The sequence below is a fragment of the Tachysurus vachellii genome, chromosome 25, assembly GCF_030014155.1.
Source record: "Tachysurus vachellii isolate PV-2020 chromosome 25, HZAU_Pvac_v1, whole genome shotgun sequence".
Classification (NCBI taxonomy): Eukaryota; Metazoa; Chordata; class Actinopteri; order Siluriformes; family Bagridae; genus Tachysurus; species Tachysurus vachellii.
Genome location: NC_083484.1, coordinates 3,890,589 through 3,907,799, shown reverse-complemented (window position 1 = coordinate 3,907,799; position 17,211 = coordinate 3,890,589). Strand labels below are relative to the sequence as shown.

At 41.6% G+C, this 17,211-nt stretch overlaps 1 protein-coding gene across 4 annotated transcripts in view; it reads left to right on the top strand.

The window, feature by feature from the left end:
- Nucleotides 1-17,075, top strand: part of arfgef1 (ADP-ribosylation factor guanine nucleotide-exchange factor 1 (brefeldin A-inhibited)) — a 44,760-nt gene extending 27,685 nt beyond the window's left edge. The window contains exons 10-39 of one of the 4 annotated variants that reach the window (XM_060861237.1): nucleotides 160-394; nucleotides 795-894; nucleotides 1,501-1,640; nucleotides 1,781-1,889; nucleotides 4,046-4,247; nucleotides 4,844-4,955; nucleotides 5,885-6,090; nucleotides 6,536-6,620; nucleotides 6,828-6,993; nucleotides 7,387-7,538; nucleotides 8,510-8,638; nucleotides 8,835-8,993; nucleotides 9,160-9,304; nucleotides 9,536-9,626; nucleotides 9,733-9,773; nucleotides 10,295-10,464; nucleotides 10,584-10,735; nucleotides 11,654-11,826; nucleotides 11,961-12,121; nucleotides 12,510-12,640; nucleotides 12,898-13,027; nucleotides 13,135-13,270; nucleotides 13,362-13,500; nucleotides 13,612-13,681; nucleotides 13,819-13,918; nucleotides 14,267-14,406; nucleotides 14,488-14,656; nucleotides 15,269-15,407; nucleotides 15,615-15,732; nucleotides 15,835-17,075. In XM_060861237.1, the coding sequence (XP_060717220.1) occupies nucleotides 160-394; nucleotides 795-894; nucleotides 1,501-1,640; nucleotides 1,781-1,889; nucleotides 4,046-4,247; nucleotides 4,844-4,955; nucleotides 5,885-6,090; nucleotides 6,536-6,620; nucleotides 6,828-6,993; nucleotides 7,387-7,538; nucleotides 8,510-8,638; nucleotides 8,835-8,993; nucleotides 9,160-9,304; nucleotides 9,536-9,626; nucleotides 9,733-9,773; nucleotides 10,295-10,464; nucleotides 10,584-10,735; nucleotides 11,654-11,826; nucleotides 11,961-12,121; nucleotides 12,510-12,640; nucleotides 12,898-13,027; nucleotides 13,135-13,270; nucleotides 13,362-13,500; nucleotides 13,612-13,681; nucleotides 13,819-13,918; nucleotides 14,267-14,406; nucleotides 14,488-14,656; nucleotides 15,269-15,407; nucleotides 15,615-15,732; nucleotides 15,835-15,990 (4,156 nt within the window). In that variant the 3' untranslated portion in view covers nucleotides 15,991-17,075. Of the gene's footprint in view, nucleotides 1-159; nucleotides 395-794; nucleotides 895-1,500; nucleotides 1,641-1,780; nucleotides 1,890-4,045; nucleotides 4,248-4,843; nucleotides 4,956-5,884; nucleotides 6,091-6,535; nucleotides 6,621-6,827; nucleotides 6,994-7,386; nucleotides 7,539-8,509; nucleotides 8,639-8,834; nucleotides 8,994-9,159; nucleotides 9,305-9,535; nucleotides 9,627-9,732; nucleotides 9,774-10,294; nucleotides 10,465-10,583; nucleotides 10,736-11,653; nucleotides 11,827-11,960; nucleotides 12,122-12,509; nucleotides 12,641-12,897; nucleotides 13,028-13,134; nucleotides 13,271-13,361; nucleotides 13,501-13,611; nucleotides 13,697-13,818; nucleotides 13,940-14,266; nucleotides 14,407-14,487; nucleotides 14,657-15,268; nucleotides 15,408-15,614; nucleotides 15,733-15,834 lie in introns of all 4 variants that reach the window. The other 3 variants (XM_060861235.1, XM_060861236.1, XM_060861234.1) reach the window with 3 other exon arrangements.
- The last annotated feature ends 136 nt before the right edge of the window (nucleotides 17,076-17,211 follow it).

Here is a 17,211-nt window from a genome sequence, read left to right as displayed (position 1 = left end):
CATTAGAGAACTGTTTACTATATGAATCATTGATTCTGAAATTGATTTTAAATTGTTCAGGGAGGATTAAAGATGTTTAGGGAGGATTTTCTTTTCATTTGTGAAGCACAAATGAACCTGCACCAGTTCCTCAATTTTTTTTTTCTCCCCCCTCTCCAGATCCCATGAATTACGCTCTAAAGTGCTGTCACTTCAGCTGCTGCTCTCCATCCTGCAGAACGCAGGCCCGATCTTCAAGACCAACGAGATGTTCATCAACGCCATCAAGCAGTACCTCTGCGTGGCGCTGTCCAAAAACGGCGTCTCGTCCGTCCCCGAGGTCTTCGAACTCTCCTTGTCCATCTTCCTCACTCTTCTGTCCAACTTCAAAACCCACCTCAAAATGCAGATCGAGGTACCGTGTGCAGATCTCCGTGCCTCATGAAGCATGTATCTCTCCCCTGCTGCTATTAACCTGCTGACAGTGTGGATTTATCTGCGTCTGGTGTATTGTGGCAGCTTGTAATTCAGTCCCAGACTCTGTGTGTGTTTGTGTTTGTGTGTGTGTTTGTTTGTGTGTGTGTGTGTGTGTGTGTGTGTGTGTGAGAGAGAGTGTAAAAAAAAATCATTCTGGCTGTTAAGGATTTAATCATCTCCTTTTTATTCAGCAAAATGTATAGCCATACCAATTACTGTGAAAATATTCCTCCATTTTTTTTTTTTTCCTGCAAGTTGATTTCGCTAATTTATTAAAGATGCTTGTGCATGAAGCTCTAATTCTCTATAGTCATTCTCTATGCTTCTCTTCACCGCAGGTCTTCTTTAAAGAAATTTTTCTGTACATCCTCGAGACGTCCACAAGCTCATACGATCACAAATGGATGGTCATCCAGACCCTAACCAGAATATGTGCAGGTATGAAACACCCAGACCTTCCACTTCATTCACGTATTCATGTTTACATCTGGTTGCCATGGTTTCAGTTTTATTTATTTTATAAATATTCAATATTTGGCTAGTGATGGAGTGACAGTTTGTAGCTGCTAGGATATAAGTGATAACAGAAACTAACTTGTTTTAAAGCTTAAACTATTCCTAACAACAAATGGATAAATAGTATACAAAGGAAAAGGAGTAAAACATCCAAGATTAACATTGATGTGTTTTTGTATTAACTCTGCTTCATAGCGTCATGCTGCTGATTATTTTCCTGTCATAGTGCAGAGCAGTGTGTATCCCTAACTCGTGTGTGCATGTGCGTGCATGTTTCTGAAGCATCTTTATAAAAGACGACATGCATTTTTATTTTTTATCCATTTATAGGTACATTTTATATATAAAGTGTCCTGAGCCTCACTGTTCTTCTCTACCATTGGTAGTTGCCTTATTGGTTTAGCCATCATGTATGAAAGCCCCGCCCACTTTACTGTAATCACTGTAAAACGAGAACATTCACTAAATCACAGCTAACTTGTACCGTTGACTAAACTCCTGTATTTTCCTGTGTCCATTGTTTTACAGATGCCCAAAGTGTGGTGGATATATACGTGAATTATGACTGTGACCTGAACGCTGCTAATATATTCGAGAGACTCGTGAACGACCTGTCCAAGATCGCACAGGGCCGAGGAGGCCACGAACTGGGCACGACGACACTACAGGTAAATCACATACTTTTGTGCAATTAGCGTGCTTTTTAATATAATACGTTAACGTGTCTGTATTTGGGTTTGCTTTTTGGAAATGAGAATGCTTTTATGTATAGACCGTGTTCTAAATGCGAGTCTGCTCTGAACTGCAGGAGCTGACTTTGAGAAAGAAGGGTCTGGAGTGTCTTGTCTCAATCCTCAAGTGCATGGTGGAGTGGAGTAAGGACCAGTACGTGAACCCTAACTCTCAGACCAGTCTTGGTAAGCCCCGCCTCTTCTTCATCTCAGGCGTTTCTAAATATCCTGCTGTCATTCCCACTTATTCTTATTGTCTCTGTTTAATCTCAAGAGGTTAGAAAATTCCTCATTTATCTATCAGTGGTTTTAGTCATGGCTTTATGGATTCCTCCATAAAAATAATGTGATGTGACGTACAGCTAAGTAAGGTGACCCATACTCAGAATTCGTTCTCTGCATTTAACCCATCCAAAGTGCACACACACAGCAGTGAACACACACACACACCGTGAACACACACCCGGAGCAGCATTTATGCTGCGGCACCCGGGGAGCAGTTGGGGGGATTTGGCGCCTTGCTCAAGGGTGCCTCAGTCTTGGTATTGCCGGCCCGAGACTTGAACCCACAACCTTAGGGTTAGGAGTCAGACTCTCTAACCATTAGGACACGACTTCCCCCTTATTGTACCTTAACTCACACGATTGAAAACATTAAAAAAAATGTTTTTTTGGTTGTCATTTTTCCCCCATTTAGTTTCATTCAGAATTTCTTTCAGCCGGTGCATGAAATCTGTATTTGAATTAAATCCAGTGTTTTAGAGCAAATACAGGAAACGATCTCAGCAGTGCCTGTGGCAAGCTTGCCATCTTAATCAAACAAACCCAAGAGCTTTCACTAATCAGAGAAAGCCCTAAACGATGGAGCACACAGGCTGCGAGTTTAGTGAGGATCAGTGGCTTCTTATCTGTTGGTGTTTTGCCCGGACACCATCTCATCAGACAGTGTTTTTTTTTTTTTTTTTTTCTTTCCTTTTTATTTCATCAGCATTTATTCCAACACTACACACCTTTTCAAAAAGTCATGTCTATTTGTTCCAAAGCAATACACGTTTTATAAGATTGAAGGTCTTGTTACAAACTGCTGGAAAACTCAGTGGATGTAGTTTTTCCCCCCCCTTAATAGCACCAATCTTGTCACTTAAGTGTGCGCTTCATTGTTGCCTTGTGCTGTTTGTCCTCTGTCTCTTTTTTTTTGTGACTCTCATAAAAGTAAGAGCATACATTACATGAGCAACTGAGATTTAGCTAGCCTCGTTGCTATAGTAACGGTATGTCAGGTTAAAGCATAATAGATATAGGTGTTAGAAACGTTATCATCATTCATTAGAGAGTGGCACAAAGCCAGAAGGCTGTGATCCTTGTGCTCTCTGCTGTCCATATAGCTAGTTTATTGAACTGTTTATGTTCTTTCATGACCACCCTAGCAAATGTCTTGAGTGTTGAATTTCGGCCCTTTTGATTACTAAAAAATCTTTTTCTTTCTCTTGATAGCTTCACAGCAAAATAAAACTTTTAATTTGAACAACATGAAAAGACATGAAAAAAAACTTTTAATTTTTAAAAGTTTTTAATTAGACAAAGCCTCATTTGCACAAATGAATCATTTACTGATATACACAGAATAAATTGGAAAGAATATCAGCAATCGGTTGGTAAAAATACATTTTCCTTAAAAAGAAATCAGATATTTACATAAAACAAGAAATGCATTTGATAAACTTATGCAGCTTTAAGGACACAAAGCAGTGCATCTATGTACAGCTTTTTGTGTTGATTATGATGTCAGGGTTTGTGCCTCAAAGCTTACACAACACTGTTTAGTGTTGTTGCATTGTGTGTTAAACAGAGAATTTCTCTAGAATTCCTCTAGACTCTATAGGGACTGAAATTCTCTGTTTCAACACACAATAGAGTCTAGAGGAAGAGTCTAGAGGAAGCAGGTGTTAGTGTGTGAGGTCCCTGTGCTCCGAGAAAGCAACAAGGGCTCTCACATTACTGTGATGGCTCTGTGCTGAATGTTTAAAAGAGTTTCCTACATGTAATCAGATCCTACATGGAACATTGTCTTTCTTTCTCTCTCAATCTCTCTCTCTGTCACACACACACACACACACACACACACACACACACACGCGCACACACACACACAAACACACTGCTGGCCTGGTTTGCCAAGGCCTTTATCTGGCTCTTGTGGTCTGTTTTGAATTTTTTTTTTTTTCATCCTTATTCTGAATAACCTTTTGTAACCTCATACAGACAGCAGAGTGTGAGGATCCGGTGTACAGCAACACACTTTATAGCCCTAATGAATCAAACCTTCTCTAACTTTCTCTCAGGCCAGGAGAAACCTTCTGAGCAGGAGGCCAATGATTCCAAGCATCCAGAGACCATTAACCGCTATGGCAGCATTAACTCTCTGGACTCCACAGCTTCCTCGGGCATCGGCAGCTACAGCACACAGATGTCCGGCACCGATAATCCAGAGCAGTTTGAAGTGCTGAAACAGCAGAAGGAAATCATCGAGCAAGGCATAGACCTGTAAGGTTTCACTGAATTGTATACAAGCTGCATAATCGATGGTAAAAAAAAAAACAAAAAAAACACCAAACACACACGCATCATAGACTTTTATTTAACATAACCTGAAGGAGTCTGGAATAGGAAATTGGGATAGTACTCAGGATGAAGGACGCCGTGCTTCCTGTTTTCAGAAAAACTGAACTTTGTGACCGCAAAAGAGAAGCTGTTGAGAGATCTGTTTATCACAGCTCTAATGTATTTAATAACAGGAACTGACTTGTCTCAGACATTTACATCCATAGGTAAAAATCATGTTCTGTAGTACATTAGATTGTTATTGCTGGCAGATTGCTGTAAAGTAAGGGTTAAAGAACATTTCAGGATGTGCTGTTATCTAAAATCTTCAGTTTTGCACAAGGCCATATATCACAACTGTCAATGATTCTTGTCCTATAACAGCACACCCTCAAAAATTTTATTTCTCCCAAATCACGTCCATATTGGTGTGCAAAGATGACAGCACTATACCAAAATCTAGTTTTATTTATATATGTATCTGTAAATTCATCACTTCAGATGATGGTGACATGTCGGTGTGTTCGCTTGTGTTCAAGGTTCAACAAGAAACCAAAGAGGGGAATCCAGTATCTGCAGGAGCAAGGCATGCTGGGAACCACGCCAGAGGACATCGCTCAGTTCTTACATCAGGAAGAGAGGCTGGATTCTGTAAGCCTTAGCGAATCTTAGCGTATCTTCTTCCAATAGCGTATTCCTAAAGGTAGTTAATAACAGTAGTAAACCAAGAAGCACTACTCATCCTGATGAATTCACCCAAATGTTTCCATTTCAAAAAGAGCTTAACGATTTGGGTGAGTGTTAGCACTGGTTTTGTTAGGCCATAAGTCCCCCGTTTTCACACTCCGTGACTCCCCGTACAGTCACGGAGTGTGAAAATGAGCTCTATTAACATTTGCTCTAAAACAAGAGCTGATCAGTGCCCTGCCTCAGCCTCGAGTCACAACCATGATGTGTATTTATCACATTATGTTCATCAGTAGCGTGAATGTAAATCAAATCAAATTAAAATTTTATTTGTCTCACACAAGAACGACATGCAGTTTCTGCATATTCCAGGTTATTATTATGAGCCTGGGGTTAGAGCACATGGTCAGCCATAGTGCGGCGCCCCCGGAGCAGGTGAGGTTAAGGGCCTTGCTCAAGGACCCAATGTCGATGTCTCAGCAGCTTGTGGGGTTGAACCCCGACCTTCTGATCAGTAACCCAAAGCCGTAAACACTGAACCATAACGTCCTATGTCCATCATGCAGAGCTTTGTCTTGTTTATTGCTCAGTAATCGAAGCGAATGAAGAGTTTAAAAGCTGTTCTAGGCTGTTGTATTAACACTGATGCATATCAGCAATAAATGTGCTTGTAAGGGTTTTATAAGCTATTGAAGAAATCGAATTAATTGGTATATGCAAGCAATATCATACCGTCATGCCACATATATAGAAAAAGCCTAATTTTCATTTTATTGCTAATATTTAAATGATCCATTGTCTATATTACAGATTTGTTTGTATACAAGTGAGTGCCTGACACATTTTAGAGACAGAGAATTATTATATAGCTAATTTCTTGGTCTTCTTCACAGGTCCAAGCCGGAGAGTTTCTGGGAGACAACGATCGCGTCAACAAGGAAGTGATGTATGCCTATGTGGACCAAATGGACTTTCAAGGGAAGGACTTTGTGTCGGCCCTCCGCCTGTTTCTTGAGGGCTTCAGGCTCCCTGGAGAAGCCCAGAAAATTGACCGTCTCATGGAGAAATTTGCTGCTAGATATTTAGAGTGCAACCAACGGTACGAGATTAGAGGATTCAAATCTCTATATTCTTTTACTGGACTGACCACAACGACTTCACTAGATTGACAGGAACAGAGACCACACCACCTTTTCTAGATTGACAGGCACAGAAAACAAACCTCCTTTTCTAGATTGACAGGAGCAGAGACCACGCCTCCTTTACTATATTGACAGGCACAGAAAACAAACCTCCTTTTCTAGATTGACAGGAGCAGAGACCACGCCCACTAGATTGACAGGAGGAAAACAAACCTCCTTTTCTAGATTGACAGGAACAGAGACCACACCCCCTTTTTTTTTTAGATTGACAGGCACAGAAAACAAACCTCCTTTTCTAGGATTGACAAGAACAGACCACACCTCCTTTTCTAGATTGACAGGGACAGAGACCACGCCTCCTTTACTACATTGTGATATGTTATATCTCTTTTTCTTTTGCAGACAAACCCTGTTTGCGAGTGCTGACACAGCGTATGTCCTTGCTTATTCAATAATAATGTTGACAACAGACCTTCATAGTCCACAGGTGAGTGAATCATGTCTGCTGATACCAGTTTACTGAACCTCACAACCTGATTAAACACATTTCACTTGTCTGCCTATATGCTGCTCCAAATGGTTCCCAGTAAATAGTGACTTGCAATGTAAAAATTAAAGACATAAATAAATCAGTTCTTATCAGAAACAACAGCTGGAGTTACTGTGTCATGTTTCTGATTCCTTCTTCGAACAGGTGAAGAATAAAATGACAAAAGAGCAATACATAATGATGAATAGAGGGATCAATGACAGTAAAGATTTGCCGGAGGACTATTTGTCGTCCATCTACAATGAAATCGCGGGGAAGAAGATATCTATGAAGGAGACGAAGGAGATGCCGCTCAAATCGAATAAACAAAGTGAGATTAGCACTCGACACCATGAAAAGTTTAATCATAATGCTGGAACGTGTGTGTGTCCGAGATGATATTAGAGCCATTAGTGCGGCAGAGTAAATGATATAATGTGAGCATTCACAAGCCATCACATCACATGACAGGATGTAATATTTAGCTATGGAAAGAATATTAACAAAATAGTTTATTGATGTTGATTCTGGAATTTCAGAGCGTTATAACGGCATATAATTCATCAACTATATGGCATAAATGTTCTCGAATGATGAAATGGTGAATAATGCAGTGTCATGGTGCAAAAATTTCCGAAGCTTATTATTACACTGAACCAGACAGAGTAAGCACTGCTCTGAGGTCGCTCAGAAAGATGACTCTCTGTGCTGCTGTTTGAAACAGGCGTGGCCAGTGAGAAACAGAGACGGCTTCTGTACAACGTGGAAATGGAGCAGATGGCGAAGACTGCTAAGGCTCTGATGGAGGCTGTGAGCCACGTTCAGGCCCCGTTCACCAGCGCCACCCACCTTGAGCACGTCAGGCCTATGTTTAAGGTATAAAACACATTGGTCTCAACCCACAACCACTGAGAGTTTGATATCACTTGTGGTTTCTGACTTCAGGTTTTATCCTGATTTCATATCTGCATTTTCTGTGCACCAGTACAGAGTTAAAAACTACCTTTTAATGCAGTATGTAGTCTAAAATGGTTGTTTGACTAAGTAAATGTTTGCCCAGAAGCTACAGGAAAAGCCGGATGTAAAGTAGAAATACATCAGGAAATGTAGATATGAATATACAGATTAGAAAAAAGCCCCCCATGCTTCCAGCCGCTGTCCTGGTAAACTTGTTCATTTACAATTTCGAGACCTGACAGGAGTTTATAATTTCTGATGCAAATATCTCCAGCTTCTCATGATTTTATGTCACATACAAGGGTATGCAAGGGTTCCATGCAAGGGTTTAATCAAATTAACTTATTAGTTTAAGGTGACAGTTACTAAGTTACCACTAGCCGACTTGCTTTGTCCTGCTCTATGCTTGGATTTGCTTTTAGTCTTAAGATGCAAGATGCAATAATGATGCATTAATTATGAGGTTTTGTGCTTCTTGTAGAGTTTATTAAAGCTACCACTGAGTACATAAATGCATGATACCGTGGCTTAGATATCTATTTTGTTTAATGTCACATTACCATAATTTATTTTAGAAGATCCTTATTAAGATGCAGTGGAAGTGTACACGCAAGCAGAAGGCAGCGTTTTAAAATGCACAGTATACTCAGATGTCAAAATGTCAGTCTCCATAAACAGGAGGAAACCCAATTAACGTAAGATGGACTGCCAACAACCAACCGATTATGATAAAGAGGCATGCTTATTTGCCTGTCCATCATGTTACTTGTGAAATTACGAAAGCTTTATATCTTACATCAGCATTCATGTGTTGTATATATTTTGATGTGGGGGAGTCTGTAAGGCTTCCGACAGGCTGACTGACTGATATACATTTGATTACACTGTAGCTGGCATGGACACCATTCCTGGCAGCTTTCAGTGTGGGTCTGCAGGACTGCGATGACACCGAGGTAGCATCTCTGTGCCTGGAGGGGATCCGCTGTGCCATCAGAATAGCCTGTATTTTCTCCATACAGGTACACACTGTTAATCTTTACCGGTCTTTCGGTTATACCGTTTTAAATATCATGTCATGACACTTACTGGCTTGAATCTAGTCAGCAGCGCAGTTGAATCAGTTGCACTGTTTGACATCTAGTAGGTGCAAAGGTTGAGAATGAGAATGAAGAGACACGCTAAACATGCAGTGCCGTGAATCTTGCTTGGTTCTAGTTGGAGAGAGATGCGTACGTGCAGGCTCTGGCTCGATTCACCTTGCTCACAGCCAGCTCTGGGATCACGGAGATGAAGCAGAAGAACATTGATACAATCAAGACACTTATCACGGTGGCTCATACTGATGGGAACTACCTGGGAAACTCGTGGCTTGAGGTGAGCTTTGCATGACACTTTCTGCATCGTGTTACTAAAACACTTGGTATACAAACTAAGTGACCTGCTTGCTAAAGAGGCGTATTCTGCTATATAATGCATAGTTATGAAGATGTGGGGCATGTGTGTGTGTGTGTGTGTGTGTGTGTGTGTTATTTTTTTGTAGATTCTGAAGTGCATTAGTCAGTTAGAGCTGGCCCAGCTCATTGGCACAGGGGTGAAGGCTCGCTACATATCCGGGACCGTTCGGGGCAAAGAGGGTTTCATCACTAGCACCAAAGAGCAGAATTCAGACGAGTATCTGGGCATCGGTCAGTCCACCAGAATGTGCTCATAGCTATCATAGAAACAGCAGTCGTCACCAGTAGTGCTGCATTTATTATTTATTTTTGCTGAAGTTAAGTGTAGTTCCAATAGCTTCTTTTTGTATTGCGTCACATCACAAACCCCAGTGTTGATGATTCTCCTATAACAGCATCCCACCAAGTGTTTTATTCCTTTATTATGCACAACACCTGTTCATCCTTTTGCTTTGTTTTTAGTCGGTGGGACTGTTGATCGGAAGCAGATTGCTAGCATTCAAGAATCCATCGGTGAGACCAGCTCTCAGAGTGTGGTGGTTGCTGTGGACAGGTACAGTTCATGTCTTACTCTAGTGTTCACGCAACGCAGACACGTCATTTCGGACTATTTATTAAAATTGCTTTGATTTTGTTTTTCCCTACTGTTTTTTTTTTAGGATTTTCACAGGATCCATTCGCTTGGATGGTAATGCTATAGGTGTGTAAATGACTATATATTATATCTACTATATATTAGATATAATTACACTGCCAGTCAAAAGAACACCTCTATATGATTAAATAAGCAGTGGGTTCAGTCTACAGTTCAGTCAAAAGAATGTTCAAGAAATACTTGTCTTTTATTGGAAACAAATTGCATCTAATTGGAAAAGTACGAGTTAATGTTTTTTCCTAATATTGTCCTAGGTAGATTTTGGTACTTGCATTTGGTACTAAAATTGACATCCTGGATTTTTATATATCTGTGGAGCTGCTTTTGACAATGTCTGTTAATTGTGCTCTAGAAATCAGCATAAAGTTACTTATAAGTGCACAAACAATATGTAAGGTCCTATTAGGCAATTTTCCTGATTTAACTGCCAGTTCTGTACATTTTATTTCATCAGACATAGTACTGTAATGAATCTATATAAACTCTTTCTCTGCTAATGTGGAAGTAAATATAAATTTGCAAACAAAACTATTATTTATTTATTTTTCTTTTTTTTTTCTCTGCAGTTGATTTTGTGCGTTGGCTGTGTGCCGTGTCCATGGATGAGCTGGCCTCTCCGACTCACCCGCGCATGTTTAGCCTGCAGAAGATTGTGGAGATTTCCTACTACAACATGGGTCGCATCAGACTCCAGTGGTCCAGGATCTGGGAAGTGATAGGAGATCATTTCAACAAGGTCAGATTTACAGACCACGTGTAAAAGGTTTTTATTTTGTTTGTTTAGGTGGCTTTTGAGTCCTGAGAGTAGTGTCGGAAGCAGAATGTGTTCATTCTCTGTCGTCACGCTGTCTTCAGGTGGGCTGTAATCCCAATGAGGACGTCGCCATCTTCGCTGTGGATTCACTCCGGCAGTTGTCCATGAAGTTTTTGGAGAAAGGAGAACTGGCCAATTTCAGATTTCAGAAGGATTTCTTAAGGCCGTTTGAGCACATCATGAAAAAGAACAGGTAATCACTGTGCACTCTTTCTTATCACTTATTGTTGTTAATCACTTAATTAATCACTTATTGTACTTGTGTACAAATCAGAATTAGTAGTGCTTTTGCACTAACATGCTCTTTCACATATATTATTGTTTCTGTAGTATCAGCTGATACATAAGGACTTGTAAGACAGATATGGCGCAATTTAACAAAGCCGCATGTGTATCGGTCGAAATCGTGAAGTTTTTAACAAGGAAACGTTTATGTAAAATTTTTGCCCTTCAGTGTCAGCACTTGTAATTGTAAATTTTCCAACGCGTTTTATTAACTTCAAGAGATAACAACTATTTGTTGCTATAAAGTAAGTGATAACAGGCAGTAATGTATGTTGCAAATGTTCCCCAACCTTAAACATGACTATAAACAGTTAAAAATCAGAATGTGTTTTGTTAATTAACACATTAAAAAGAGGAGTTTTAAAGGAATTTAACACCACACGACCTGCTGTTATTGGAAAATCGATACCTTTATGGTGGCATCAGTGTTTTTTATTCGTGCTGTAAAACCAAAACCTGAGCTGTTTTATTCTTTACATAGTACTAGTTCTTTCCCAAAATGATCCGCGACATACAGATAAACAAAATGTGCTTTGTACAACAAACAAAAAAGGAACGAGTATTAGGTAGAAGTTGATAAAATCACTTCACCCATCTAATCCAGCTTTAATTAGAGGTCGTCTGAGGTCATACAGACCCCGCAGTGTGTTTCTTATTAAACCAAGCCAGCAAGCAGTCACACACACTCGTGTCGGAAATGATTAGCTCAGCACTGTGGATAATAAATCAGGCTGTCGTCTGTGTGTTAGCTGTCGGCTCTCAAAAAAAAAATAGATTAGTGTGTGTGTGGTGTTATTGACACCTTTTTTTTATTTACCTCAAACAGATCGCCTACTATCAGAGACATGGTGGTACGCTGCATTGCTCAGATGGTGAACTCGCAGGCGGGGAACATCCGCTCAGGCTGGAAGAATATTTTCTCTGTGTTCCACCTGGCAGCCTCGGATCAGGACGAGAGCATCGTAGAACTCGCCTTCCAGACCACTGGACACATTGTCAGTAAGTAACCAGTACACGGGTGTTCTGTTTTAGCCCAAACAGACTGAGGCTGGTCTGTTAAGACCATGAGGATTTTGTCAAAACTAACTGTCTAGGTGTGAATACTCACTCACTCACTTGCTCCTGTTCCACAGCGAATGTATTTGAGAAGCACTTTCCTGCCACCATCGACTCTTTCCAGGACGCCGTTAAGTGTCTGTCAGAGTTTGCCTGTAACGCAGCGTTCCCCGACACCAGCATGGAGGCCATCCGTCTGATCCGCCACTGCGCCAAATACGTCTCCGACAGACCTCAGGTCAGTGCTAATGAACTCAAGACTTTAATCCTGCTTAATAAATAGAGGCTGGCTGAGGACCAAAACCCTCTTATTTCACACTGAGCTGAGTTTATTCTGAGCCTTGGCTGTTAGAGGATTAGGGGAGTCATCGTGTCTGATAAAGATGAATCCAGTGTAAAGACACGAGGGTTGCCAGGTCGATGATAATCACACTGATCTTTTATTTTACGAATGTGAATGATCTTTACCCCTCCCCCTATGTTTTTTTTTTTTTTTTTTTAAAGCCACTGGTAGGTGCCACCTGATCACTGGTTATTGTTAATGAGATTCAGATCATTGCCACATAAAAACAAAAGGCTTAAGATGATTAATACATGCTAGTCCGTCTTCCTCCCCTCTTTGTTAGGCGTTTAAAGACTACACAAGTGATGATATGAATGTAGCCCCAGAGGACCGGGTGTGGGTGCGAGGCTGGTTCCCCATCCTGTTCGAGCTCTCCTGCATCATCAACAGGTGCAAACTCGATGTCAGAACCAGGTATGTGCATACACACACACACACACACACACACACACACACACACACACACACGCTGATATAGTCCTAATGAATAGTTATTATTACAATGGAGTAATTAATTATGCTACAAATTAAATATACAAATGTATTCAGTTTTGCACACATGGCTGTAATGATCGTGTTTATTGCATATCAGAACAACCCCAGATTCTCAAAGTAAGAAACATTAAAGCACTGCTGTTGCTGCTCTTTAAATGACTGTTAAATTGCCTCAGGGGTCTGACGGTGATGTTTGAGGTGATGAAGACTTACGGTCACACGTACGAGAAACACTGGTGGCAAGACCTGTTCAGGATCGTCTTCAGAATCTTCGACAACATGAAGCTACCGGAGCAGCAGACCGAGGTAAATGTGAGAGTCATCTTATCGTTTAGACTCATGATGTTAAGTAATGAGAGATTAACCTGTGTGTGTGTGTGTGTGTGTGTGTGTGTGTGTGTGTGTGTGTGTAGAAAGCAGAGTGGATGACCACAACCTGCAACCACGCACTTTATGCCATCTGTGACGTCTTCACGCAGTACTTTGAGTCTCTCAGTGATGTTCTGCTGGATAACATCCTCTCTCAGCTCTACTGGTGTGTGCAGCAAGGTGAGAATCTTATCCAGATGAGGTTCATCAGAATGAAGCAAATGTCAGTGTGGTCTGTAGTATGGATTAATATCATATCTTTTTATTCCAGACAACGAGCAGCTGGCGAGGTCCGGAACCAACTGCTTAGAAAACGTAGTGATCCTGAACGGAGAGAAGTTCACGGCTGAGACATGGGACAAGACGTGCAACTGCATGCTGGACATCTTCAAGACCACCATCCCGCACGCGTGAGTCCCCACCACACTCCTCAGCGCTCCTCTCTGTTTCCAGTCAGCGAGCACTACATCTGTTCTGTTTAAAGGGGCGAGTCGGTTATTTGTGTCCCATCTCCCTCTCAGGTTGTTGACGTGGAAGCCTGCTGGAACGGACAGCGATCATGTGACTCAGCTGGACTCGGACAAGCAACCGGTACGCAAACGAGAGGTCCGGTTTTGTAGCTATTAAACCTTCCATGCTGTATAGTGGTCGTTCCTTTAGCTTGTAACCCTACTGTAGACTGACATCAGATATCAGAGTGATTAATGGAATGCGTGTGACATTTACAGGACTCCATGTCCCAGAGGTCTGTGGACATCCAGACCCGGCCAGAGGACCAACACTCTGTGAGCAGTATGGAGAAGGCGCTGGCAGACAATCGGAGACAGAGTCAGTTCAGTTTGTCTTCAGGCAAGTTTAAAACCAGCACAAGTCGTGTTGTGTGTAGTTTATTAGCAGACAATCAGGTTTACAGATACTGCACTTGTGCTTGGGTGTTCATTTTAAGTCCAGACTCATTTTGGCAGTAGAGAATGTGCTCAGGACGTAGTGTACCTCTTCTTCTTCCATAGCATAAATAACTACCAATTCAGTACAGTATAATTAATCGATACGCCGTGGTTCACAGAGCTGATGGAAACTCAGTCCATAATAATTAGCGTGCTTACCAGTGCATTCATTTTAATCCCAGTTAATCCTCCGCCCTTAACGCAAGCAGTGTGTGTGTATGTGTTGCAGAGGTCCAGGAGCAGAGGTTGTTTGCAGCACTACTCATTAAGTGTGTGGTGCAGCTGGAGCTCATCCAGACCATCGACAACATCGTATTCTTTCCGGCCACCAGCAAGAAGGAGGACGCCGAGAACTTCGCAGCAGCACAGGTACGACACGTTTCGAAGCACTTCTAATCCGTAGGTTTAAAACAGAATCCACTCACACGCATGCAAATGTGTGTTGCACAGAGAGATGCTCTGGATACCGACGTCCACGTGGAGACGCAGGATCAGGGAATGTACAGCTACTTGACCTCCGAGCAGCTGTTTAAACTGCTGGACTGCCTGCTAGAGTCGCACCGTTTTGCTAAAGCCTTCAACTCCAGCAATGAACAGAGGACAGCGCTGTGGAAGGCTGGTGCGTATCTACACTCAGCCTTTACTGAGTTTCACACTGCTACACGTTTACTAGCTCGTGCCAGAAGACTGAATTCAGAAATCCTAGAAGAATTAGACTTCATTGTAACAAGAGAAGTAACAGTACTGTGTGGATCCTCCCCCATTTTAAATAAGTGAAGTGACGTGACATACAGCTAAGTACGGTGACCCATACTCAGAATTTGTTCTCTGCATTTAACTCATCCAAAGTGAACACACACCCGGAGCAGTGGGCAGCCATTTATGCTGCGGCACCCGGGGAGCAGTTGGGGGGTTCGGTGCCTTGCTCAAGGGCACCTCAGTCGTGGTATTGCCGGCCCGAGACTCGAACCCACAACCTTAGGGTTAAGAGTCAGACTCTCTAACCATTAGGCCACAACTTCCCAAATAACCAGTAGCATTTAGCTTACCTCACAGTGCAGACTGAACTTTACTTGACAGTTAACTGGGGTGGGACACTTCAGAGTCTAGAGACATCTGAATTAGACAAACAAATCTGATGAGAAGTTGAAGTGCAGAATGATGCCATAAAATTTCGTCATTGTTCTGGAGCGCAAAACCAAAATCTAAATTTTGACTTTCTCTTTGTCAGGTTTTAAAGGGAAGTCCAAACCCAACCTGCTGAAACAGGAGACGAGCAGCTTGGCCTGTGGCCTGCGCATCCTCTTCCGCATGTACACTGACCCGAGCAGACAGGACGCCTGGGAGGAGGTGCAGAGACGTCTGCTCAAGTAAGACACTAGCGTGACACACACACTCTAATCTCTCGATTGCCAGAAAATAGGGCAACGGATTTTTTTTTTAATATCATGTGAGAACCATGGAAACTTCTTCGTGCTAGTTATTCTGTGTTAATTATCTCTAATATTATTTTCTTCGGAGACTAGCACATTGGAGAGCTTTATACCTTGATCTCTTCACCTGTCTGTGTTCTGCAGCGTGTGCAGCGATGCCGTGGCTTATTTCCTCACGCTGACTTCGGAGAGTCATCGCGAGGCCTGGACCAACCTGCTGCTCCTCTTCCTCACCAAAGTGCTGAAGATCAGCGATGACCGGGTGAGTGCTGCCCTCAGTCCCATAATAATTATGTACGTCGTCATATCATATTCTATTAGATTTTTGGATGGAGAAATAAAAGGAGTGTGTGTGTGTTTTCAGTTCAAGGCCCACGCCACCCGTTACTACCCACTGCTGTGCGAGATCATGCAGTTCGACCTGATTCCTGAGCTGAGAGCCGTGCTGAGGAAGTTCTTTCTGCGCATCGGGCTCGTGTTCCACATCGCTCGCACGCTGGAACCAGAGCACCAGGCCTAGATACCGCCACCGAAATCGTCCCTCGTTCTCCTTTTATCTGCCGTCCAATCGAATTACTCCCCAAACACAGGGCACTGTGGAGGCCCTGAAAGGATGCGCCCAGAAACTTCTAGAAGAGCGTCTCGATGGTACTCGTAGCAACCTTCTAGACTAGACCGGATCTAGACTGGAAACAACCGTGGGTTTGTACAAGACTCGTAATCGCCTTCAAGATCCGGATTATGGTAAAGATAACTGTTCAACTCCTCGACCTCTGAGAACCTCAGAATCCTGAGTATAATTCCAAATGGTGTCAACTTTGTTTCAACATGATCCTAAAGCTGAATGAAGAATGATAAAAGGGGTCACCATCCAGTAAAACAGTTAGTAATTAGTTCGGATAACGAGTAACCGCCGTTACTCAACATTATTCTAATGTTTTTGCACCGCTAATGGCTAACATTAGCATGAATAGCTCTTTGAATTGATCTAGTTGTACAGAAAAGCTTGTAAAATAATCCCATAACACTAGATTTTATTTCTAAATCTTTTTTTTTTTTTTTGTCTCTCTGAATTTGCTGCACACGTTTTTCCTTTTCAAGATGCACTGGAGATTTTTACTTTTGTGATAATTTATTTAACTATGCCATCTCTCTGATTGTCCAATAAGATTTCTAATTGATACCATATCAACTATATATACACTATATATAGTTAAATTATTCCATTTTATATGTACTGATGCTTTTTTTAGGTAAAAACATATAAAAGATGGCAACATCTGGGATCCTTCAAAACTGGAACTTGAGGGGAGGTTAAAGGGAAGAAAAAAAAAAAGCTTGCACCCTAAACGTGAGCTGCATCTGAGTCACTGGTCTATATATAATCCTGACTTAAGCTTCACTGTATGTGTACAAATTTAAAAAGCTAATATATTTAAATCTTCTCTTTGGTTTGGGGACGGGGTCGTGTTCTATAGGACAGACTGAACCATTGCGCTGAAAGACGGTTGAGCTGAAGCATTCCTGATTACGGTGGAATAAGTGTATAATGGTACAGCACTGTAAAGTTTTCTATGTGGAATAAACGATCTGTACAACTGTGTACATTACTGCTTCTGCTCCCACACATCCTGATCAGGCCACACAGGTTAATAAAGTTTCTCAACTTGCTATAATTGTGTAACTGGATCCTGAATACATTTTTTTTTGTAACTAAGCTAAAAAAAAAATCCTACTGGAT